The 9828-nt window shown below is 30.9% G+C and overlaps 3 protein-coding genes across 3 annotated transcripts; all 3 read left to right on the top strand.

Moving 5' to 3' along the window:
• Positions 1 to 73: 73 nt before the first annotated feature.
• GGS23DRAFT_608425 (ATP synthase subunit 9, mitochondrial) lies at positions 74 to 283 on the top strand (the record flags this gene model as incomplete). The annotated part of the gene is made up of 1 exon (XM_051520205.1): positions 74 to 283. One exon carries the CDS (start codon positions 74 to 76, stop codon positions 281 to 283), a length of 210 nt encoding a protein of 69 aa, XP_051366894.1.
• Positions 284 to 3574: 3291 nt separating this feature from the next.
• GGS23DRAFT_591659 (uncharacterized protein) lies at positions 3575 to 4083 on the top strand. Its single transcript, XM_051517765.1, has one exon. It carries the CDS (start codon positions 3730 to 3732, stop codon positions 3919 to 3921), a length of 192 nt encoding a protein of 63 aa, XP_051366893.1. The 5' UTR covers positions 3575 to 3729; the 3' UTR covers positions 3922 to 4083.
• A 3637-nt stretch (positions 4084 to 7720) lies between these two features.
• Positions 7721 to 9520, top strand: GGS23DRAFT_591658 (uncharacterized protein). The gene has a single exon (XM_051517764.1). The coding sequence runs from the start codon at positions 9089 to 9091 to the stop codon at positions 9407 to 9409; it is 321 nt and encodes a 106-aa protein (XP_051366892.1). The 5' UTR covers positions 7721 to 9088; the 3' UTR covers positions 9410 to 9520.
• The last annotated feature ends 308 nt before the right edge of the window (positions 9521 to 9828 follow it).

Raw genomic sequence — 9828 nt, 5'->3', positions numbered from 1 at the left:
CGACGCTCCACTATAAAACAAATGTTTATATTATTTTATATTAATGATAATGAGTTAATATCAGAAGAGAAATATGATACAAGTTGCAAAAATAATAGGTACAGGTTTAGCTACTACAGGATTAACTGGAGCAGGGATTGGTATTGGAATCGTTTTTGGTGCGTTAATAGTGGGTGTAGCAAGAAATCCTTCATTAAGAGCACAATTATTTTCATATGCTGTATTAGGTTTTGCTCTTGTTGAAGCGATTGGACTGTTTTCATTAATCCATAGGAGGTTTTAGGAGCCTCTAAATGTTAATAAAAGTTTAGAAAAACCTAAGCTAGTCTGTATATATATAATAAACATAATAGATATTCAGGCAAGATTCTCAAATTGCGGGGACACCCTAAAGATTAAGTAACCAACTATAAAAAGATAAATATAGGGCGCAGGTAATGACTAGCGGTATGGTAAAATCACTTAATATATAGGTATAAAAAATGGGTAATCCGCAGCCAAGTATCTAGTCAATTAAATGCTAGGTATGCAGTTCAACGACTAGATGGGAGTCGGCTTTAATAATTAAGGCTTAAGATATAGTCTAACCCGGTTTGTAAGAACTGACCTTATATACTTTTTAATATACCAGGTATAAATTAATACAATTACATAATTTATGGAAAAGATCGCCTAGTATCTAAGTTACAATCTTTCTTTAAAGGGAGCTTGCTCCTGTACCCCATCAGGGTACGCTCAGCTAGGGAGCAAGCTCGGAAGAAAAAACATAGATAGAGAGATCCTTGCTTGGATGGCATTTTTATTATTATATGTTGCTTAATTTCGGGAATGCTTGAGGTTTATTTTTTAACTGTTAAAACTGGGCGGAGGTGAGTAGTGGTACGCTCCGCTAATGTTGAGTGGGCTTTAAATTTGACTGCACGGGGTATTTATTTGCGCAAAAGTGAGGCCGCTACCGTTCAAAATATAGAATCTTCAAGTTTTATTTTAAGTAGGCCATTAATATTTTCTAACCGCAACGTAGTTCAGTCTTGCCGTCGTTTATTTAGTTCTAAACCCCTGGTTTTTTGAAAGTGCTTTAATTAAATATGACAATCCTGTAGACCAACGAGTGCTTCGCACAGATTCGAAAGGATAATGAAGGTAAATCAGGAATATATGCGTGAATTAATAAAATTGACAAGAATATTTATGTAGGTAGTGGTAGTATTCTTTACAAAAGAATTAGTGATTATTACCAACCATGATATTTAAAATCACGTTCTAGCGTTTATATCTTGAGAGCTATTTCAAAATACGGTTTGTTAAATTTTGCTTTAGTAATTTTAGTGTGGGCGAAGCCCACACTAATCTTGATAATTTAATGAAGCGTGTGCTGCGTAAGCGAGGGATACGAAGAATTATTGAAAATAATATCTATTAAACTATCTATGATTTAAGTCAGTTCATGAAAGTAGTTATCATAAAGAAATATTTCTCAAATCAGTTAATATATTTCTCATAGACATCTTCAGTGATGTCTAAACTCTAATTTAAATTTTGACATTTGTTAATAGAGAGTGTAAGTGTAATATTAAAAAAAAACCATAGAGTTATAATATGAGGGTGAGGAGTCCTTCGGAGGGAATCATATATAATCGGGTTTATTTGCATTGACGATGGCATTTTTTAGTATTGTATGTTGCTTAATTTCTCATAATTGTATTGTTACTGAGGTGTTACTTCAAACGAATAAGAGGTGTTAAATTCAAACGAAGAAAGAGCGCATATCTTCATATAATTATAATTTTTCTTGCGGAGCATAAATTCTCATATCTATTAGCATCGTTTATGTAAAACATAACCAAACAAACCGCCAACATTGTTTAGCTCTAAAAGTGGTATAGAAAAGAACTCGTAATAAGAGTTCTTACGGTATTGTGTCGCAACCTGAAGGTACTGATGTCTCTCTTTCATCTATTTGTATATTAGGCCTTTAACTTATGAGAATCCTTAGTAATCTCGTTAACTTCTTTGTCCATATACCAACGGGAAAGTAGGAGTCTGCTGTTGAATTAATATGTAAATGTAAAATTTTTTATTGGTAGTGGGGTGCTTCGCAGCTTCGCTGCTTCGCTGAGGGGTACCTTTATATCTTAGATTAAGTTATTACTTCCTTATCTCAGGCGATATTGCTCGTGTTAGTGTGTATATCGTTAAAGCTCTTTCTAAATAGGGGGTGCGTAGCGGCGGGGGGGGGGGGGGGGGGGGGTCGCGTGCTCTCCAAAGGAGGGGGTTAATTTTTTCTGTGTTATACTCGAATATACAACTTCAGATAATCTTATAAAATGTGAAGAATAGTGAATTGATTTACTAAACCCATAATATACCCAGTTAAAGTTAGCAGGGTACTCTAGTGGTTATGAGCCTAGACCAGAAAGTATAGAAAACCGTGTACATTTATTTAGGTAGAACTACAGTGAAGTAGTTAATAATTTTATTAATGAGTCTCGTAAGGGAGTTAACAAGAGTTTTTATGGTAAAAACACAATAAGGAATCTCTAGCTTTTCTTAGAACAGTTGCGTTTAAAAGAACAAAACTACCTAAGCCAGGTATTGAAGTATATATCACTGATCTTGAGACTAACTCAATACTTCTTATGAATCAATTCGTAAGGCAGCAAGTGCTATTAACTCAGACATAAAATCACTATCTCGTAGGTATCTCTACTATAAAAGGTATTAACGCGCCGTATAGAGATAGATGTACTATAGTATTAAAAATACATTAGTTTCATATTAAAATATACTGAAATTAATAGGATGAAAACTTTTATTTTTATGCCTACTTGTTTATATTTGCTTATCTGGTGTTATATTATAAACTCTAGCCCTAGGGCCCAAAGGGCCCGTCGGGTCAGACCCCTTAGGCGGGGCTAGGTTAAAAAAAAAAATAAAACTGCTTTTTTTCAAAACAAAAACTAGCCCGCGGGGCGCGTAGCACCCAAGGGGGTCTGAGCCGCAGGGTGGGTAATGTTATATAATTAAGCAACGGAGTCGGGGAATTGTTATACGTTGTGTACGTGTCCAGGCAAAGCACCGGTTTTTACTCTTTAGTCTTTTACTGCTTCGCAGCCAGTTCGCTCGCTAGCGAACGAAGGGCTAAAAAAGGACACGGACACTGATAAATAAATATAGAGATTAACTAATGAATACCGTCCCGCAGCTCCTATCCTTATCCTCCGGATAAGGATACACAAAAATATAATAAAAAAGGATAATATGTGTAATGTTTCCTTAGATATACTTTTTGGTAATTATTTCCTAGCTTGCGCAGCAAATAGTTGTTGCATGCTTAAATGCGTGGAGCTATATATGATAATTCAATTAGTGAATTATTCAATGTTCTTATTAGAGTATAGGTGACACTTTAGAGTTTACAATTTAAAAATGCGTGTTAGGGATAGTCTAATATTAGCTGAAGTGTATAAACATGAATTAATTCAGGCATTTAGTGCTCCGCAGCTCCGCATAAAAATCTTCTGAAAGTAACACGTCGTTATCCTTTAGCTTATTATACTAATTTGTTTTAATCTAAAAAAATTATAATAATTTAATATAATCTAAAAATATCTTAAATTTCGTTTATCTTTAACTCTGTATTTTTATTTAAGTGTATTATATTTACGTATTTGTTTAGTCAAGATTATTCTTGGCGGGATATAGAGATTTTTTATAGATTTTTTTTTTATGTTACTATTAAAAATTCTTCTTAATTTAAATTTTGATGTACCAACTCCCTGGGGTATATATTTTCAAGATAGTGCTACCCCCCAGTGTGAGGGGCTGATCGAATTGCATGACCACATCATTATCGTGCAAAAAAAAAGAGCCAAATTCCGGGGACCTCTTAAAGCTCTAGTAACCAAGGAGATTTGGTAAACTTATCTCTGGCTTAGCTAATCACTATAGATATGGTAATATCACTAGAGATAGAAAAATAATATTTCATTTCGAAAATGGACTATCGCGGATCTAAATCAGATAATGTTTTATATGTAAAAGAGCAACGAGTAGATGGTTTTTCGGTTTGTCTTCAATGCTGTAAGGTGTACTCTAGTCGCTGAGAAATCAGTTTTTTTAAGTGAAATATTATATAAAACTCTGAATGTAAAAGGTTTACTATATGGGGAGTAAAACGTCTACTATTTACCCTAAAAATCAATGTTATAATAAACTGGGTGGGAAAAAGAATTCAAAAGATGTTTACTAAATATAGTTTTATATAAACCTACGTATTTTTTGAATTTATACCATAAAAACGCGAAGTATACAATAAGAGTTTATTATTTATTGATCTTGATTTAATATTATTAATTACTATTATCTTTTTATAATAAGGATAATGGTGATGATGAAAGTTTAGTTTGTGTGCGCAACTACCCTTTATAGTATTAAATAAATATATGGATAATGTTGAAAAATCTAATTTGGAGTTACATCCATTATATGTAACTGGTTTTTCGGACGGTGAAGCTTGTTTTCATCTTGCTATAGGTAAAAACAGTAAATATAAAATAGGCTACTATGTGAACCCAGGATTTTCTATAATTTTACATAAGAAAGATGAAGAATTATTAAGAAAAATTCAAGCATTTTAGGGGTTTTAAAAGTGAAAAAGGATATTGTACGATTTAGAGTTTTGTCAATTAAAGATTTAGATATTATTATAAAGCATTTTGATTTATACCCCTTAATTACAAAAAAATTAGCTGATTATTTACTTTTCAAAGAAGCGGTCGAGTTAATTAAAAACAAAGAACATTTAAGCCTTGAGGGGTTTATTAAGATTATTTCTATTAGAGCTTCTATGAATAAAGGTTTACCTGAAATATTAAAAACAGATTTTTTCTAATATTATGGGTAGAAATATTTCTATAGTAACATTACCAGATAAATTGGATCCAAATTGAATAGTGGGGTTTACGGAAGGTAAGGGTTTTTTTTTTTTGTAAAACTTGTTAAAAATAATACTAAAAAAAAATATCAAGTAATCATAGGTTGCCAAGTCACTCAGCATAGTAGAGATACTTATAAAAAAATTTTCTACTTTCTTTAATTGTGGAAGACTTGAGTTAACAAGGGGATCTTATGTAAATTTTATTGTTAATAAGTTTTCTGATATAACTGAGGTTATAATTCCTTTTTTGAAAAGTATCCTCTTTTGGGATCTAAAAGTAAAGATTTTAAGATTGAAAAAGGGTAGCTACGTAAATGAGCTCTAGGGCTCATTTAACTGAAGAAGGATTAGAAGAAATATCAAAAATTCAATCAAGTATCACCGTCTCCAGGGTATTCCCTGGAGACGGTGAGGAAAGTGATTAAATAATAGTTATATTCATAGTATTATTGAATCAAGCTCAGCTAAACCAAACCAGCCAAATATATTAAAGTAACTTAAAATTATAATTCCTATAACAACTTTTAAACTACCCCTTCTTTCTTTTGGATCTTTGAGGGTCCAGGTTTAACTGCTTAATTTGTAACTAAGAGTAAAAAACTAGAAAAGACCGATAGGTAAATAAGTTTAAGAAAAGTTTATAGGTATTCGGATAATTGTTGTGAACAAGAGCCAAATTCCGGGGAAACCCTAAAGCTTTAGTAACCAAATATGTAAGGGAAACTTTATATCCGGCCTGATTAATGACTCAGGGTATGGTAATATCACTAGAGGGTAACTGTAAAGGGTGATCGCGGATCTAAATCAGATAATTTATCTGCAAAAGAGCAACGAGTAGACGGTTCTTCAGAGAAGCTGAACTCTGTATGGTGTACTCTAGTCGCTGAGAAATCAGTTTTTGAGAGAAATTTTAATTAACTGCTTATTAATACAGGGCTATATCCATAGATGAAGTAGTGTAATTTTAAGTCTTTCTATTAGCTTATTAAAAGAAGTAACTCAAAATTAAAGTTACTACATTGATTATAGTTATTTAGAAATCTATAAAAGTTGATATCTAATATTTTATATTACCTAGGTGTGATATAAAACAATCAATGAAGATAAAACGAATAATATTCAGAATAGTACTGTAACTTTACATCCTTATTATGTTACAGGATATATCGACGGCGAGGGTTGTTTTCATTTATCTATAAGAAAAAATTCAGGTTGTAAGACAGGTTATTCAGTTGAACTTAGTTTTTCAATAGGTTTAAGCGTAAAAGATAAAGATCTATTGAAATTAATTAAAGCTTTTTTCGGAGGTATTGGTAGGTTAAGTGTTAGAGACGACATAGTTGTCTGAAGAGTTCGTTCAATTGAAGAGATAAAAGTAATTATTGACCATATTGAGTGCTTTCCCCTTCTAACTAAGAAAAGAATGGATTTTTTTCTTTTTAAAGAAGCTTTTAAAATAATTGATAATAAAGATCATCTTAAAGAGGAGGGGCTAATTAAATTAGTTAGTTTAAAAGCATCAATAAATAAAGGTCTGTCTAAGACTTTAAAAGATGCTTTTTCTGATGTAAGCTTATCGCTTGCTAACTTAGATAAGGATATAAAAAAATTTTTAGATATTGAATTTAAAGATTTTGATCCTAATTGAATAGCAGGATTTTCGGAGGCTGAGGGCTGTTTTTTTTTAATTGTACAAGAGAATACAGCTAAAGGGTTACATCAAATAAGATTAGGATTTCAAGTCACTCAACATGTAAGAGATACTTTACTTATAAAAAGGTTTATAAATTATTTTGAATGTGGGAGAACTGAACCTTCAGGTAAATCGGGTATTAGTTTTCGTGTTTCTAAATTAAAAAATATTCTAGAAGTTATAATCCCTTTTTTTGATAAATACCCTCTGTTAGGTAATAAAGCTAAGGACTTGAGAGATTGAAGAGAGATAGCTGAATTGATGAAAAGTAAAGCTCATTTAACTAAAGAGGGGTTGAATAAAATAAAAGAGATCAAATCAAGAATGAATTCTTTAAGATATCGCTCCGCTGCTACGCTGCTACGCGCAAAAAAAAATTACAAAAATTTTTTTTGTAATTAAGGCAGTAGCTGGGTTTATACCTTTCCAATGCCGTTTCCTTATTTAGATAATTGAAAACGTAAGAAAAAAATATACGTACTGCTATAGATTTACATTTAGTTACAATTTAAATTGTCTAATCCTAAGTAATAAGGAGCCGCTGAATTTACTTTATGTTAGTAATTTAAGGTTAATTTAATATGTTTCGATAGTTTGCTCCTACAAAGTAAGAATGGAGTATTTCATAAGGAAGCGTTGCTTTATTTTTCCTGCTTTGTGTAGCAATAATTAACGAACTATAAAAATAGTAAAAGTATTAATTTTTTTTTCTTATATACACTAATTGTAAACTTTATATTTCTCAGAAAAAAGGTAGTTATATCAATGGAGTTGGACAACATCATGTATTACTTAGTTATGATTTTATTTGCTGTAGCATGAATATTATTATCTATAATTAGAAATTATGTTGCAACTAAATCGGCTATTTCGCATAAATATTTAAATCATGGTAATGATGTGCCTTTTCAAAAGTGTTTTAAGCTTAATATTTTAAATGAGCTACATTATATACGTTTTTACAGTACAACACATTCTTCACATGTTAATAGCATAAAGTTTTACGAAGATGCTTATTCTATGAAAAAATCAATTATAAAAGATAATAAAAATAAATCTGGTATTTACAAATGGACCAATAAATTAACATCTGATATATATATTGGGCAATCAGCTGATCTCTCAGCAAGATTTAAGAATTATTTTAATTTTAGTTATTTAAAGAATAGAGATACTCTAGTAATAAGTAGAGCTTTAATTAAATACCCCTTTAAGGTTTCCTCTAGAATATATTCGACAAACACCCGTAGTAATTTTATATCTTCAGATATATGTCCAGATTGTTCATTAAACCCTTGATTCTTTACTGGATTTACAGATGGGGAGGGTAGTTTTTCTTTAAATTTCCATGAGAGTTCTCAGACTAACTTAGGTTGAAAAGTTCAAGCGGTTTTTTCAATAGGACTCCATAAAAGAGATGAAGCTCTATTACATCAAATTAAACCATTATTAGGAGCAGGTAAAGTATATTCACATAGTAAAGGTAAAGCTATGCAATTTGTTATAAATTCTATGGAAGGATTAGAAGCAATTACTAATCATTTTGATAAATATCCTTTAATATCTCAAAAACGAGCAGACTATATTTTATTTAAAGAGGGCGTAAAGTTAATTAAAAATAAAGAACATTTAAAAAGAGAAGGATTTCTAAAAATAGTAGCCCTAAGGGCTTCTATGAATAAAGGACTGTCAGATAAACTAAAAACCAAATTCTTAGATATTGTACCAGTTTCTAGACCTTTAATTGAATGTCCTACTGTACCTAATCCCTTTTGATTAGCTGGTTTTACAACAGCGGAGGGTTGCTTTTTAGTAAATATAACTCGTTCATCTGCTTATCGAGCGGGATTTCAAGTAAAATTAGTTTTTACTATTTCTCAACACTTAAGGGATAAACAATTAATAAATTGCATAATTGAATATATGAGTTGTGGAAAGGTTTATGAGAATAGAGAATCAGCTGACTTAATTATTTCTAAATTTAAGGATTTAGAAGATAAAGTTCTTCCCTTTTTTAATAAGTATCTTATCCTCGGAAAAAAATCTTTTGATTACACAGATTTTCTTAAAGTGATAGAAATTATGAAAAATAAAGGTCATCTAACAACAGAAGGTCTAGAGGCAATTAAAACAATTAAAGGAGGAATGAACAAGGGAAGAATATCATGTGAATCAATTTCTGCGACAACTTTTCTCTAACTATGCTAGAATATTTTTCGAATTTTTCATTAGAGATTTTAGAATATTGTGATATAGCTAATCTAACAGAAAGAGAACAATATTATTTTTATAAATTAAATCCTAAGTACAATACTTTAAAAATTGCAGGTAGTTCTTCAGGTCGTAAACATACTGAAGAGACTAAACAAAAAATTAGTAAATCTTTAAAAGGAATTTATGTTAAAGAAAAATCTGCTTGATACGGTCGTACTCATACTGAAGAAACTAAAGCATTGATGGGTTTAAAAAAGGCTAATGAAAATAATCCTTTATATGGTAAAACTCATAGTGAAGAAACTAAAGAGTTAATGAGACAAAAAGCTTTAGGAAGAAAACATTCTGAAGAAACTCTATTAAAGATGAGTGCTAGCAGAGGTTATCTTGTTTACATACATGAAAAATGTGATTCAGAAGGATTTAAATTAATCGGTAGTTTTGTTTCAATAAGAAGAGCTGCGAAATTTTTAGGAATTAGTAGCAATACTGTAAGACTGTACATAAATTCAGGTCAAATATTTAGGGCCCGATATAAATTTACTGGAGGGGCTCCAAAATAAACTTAAAAAAAAACTATGAGAAAAATTCCACTATATGCTGGAAACTCCTAAAGCTTTTAGGTACTATAAAGTTAATAAATATATATTAAATAGTGATAACCCTAAAAGATGTACAATGGATTATCAGCAGGAAACCTTAAAGTATTTAATACCTTAGCGGGATCTTTAGAGACTACACGTGGAACCATATATATAAGTATATATGGTAATATATAGTCCAATTAAGTATGAAAGCACTTAGGTATAGACACTGATAGAATTAATCTGAACTATTACACCTTCTGTAATATTGATATTAATTGCGTTCCCCTCATTCAAACTATTGTACCTTATGGATGAGGTTAACGATTGTTCAATGACTATTTTAGCCGAGGGTCACGGTGGCCCTAAACCGTATATATTAAATAAAATAGTAAATA

This window comes from Durotheca rogersii (assembly GCF_024521655.1).
Source record: "Durotheca rogersii strain YMJ 92031201 chromosome Unknown GGS23scaffold_141, whole genome shotgun sequence".
NCBI lineage: Eukaryota > Fungi > Ascomycota > Sordariomycetes > Xylariales > Xylariaceae > Durotheca > Durotheca rogersii.
This window is presented reverse-complemented; position numbering and strand designations above follow the sequence as displayed.

Coding starts and splice junctions, on each gene's coding strand:
- GGS23DRAFT_591659 (XM_051517765.1), top strand. CDS start 3,730: ATGTTACTATTAAAAATTCTTCTTAATTTAAATTTTGATGTACCAACT.
- GGS23DRAFT_591658 (XM_051517764.1), top strand. CDS start 9,089: ATGGGTTTAAAAAAGGCTAATGAAAATAATCCTTTATATGGTAAAACT.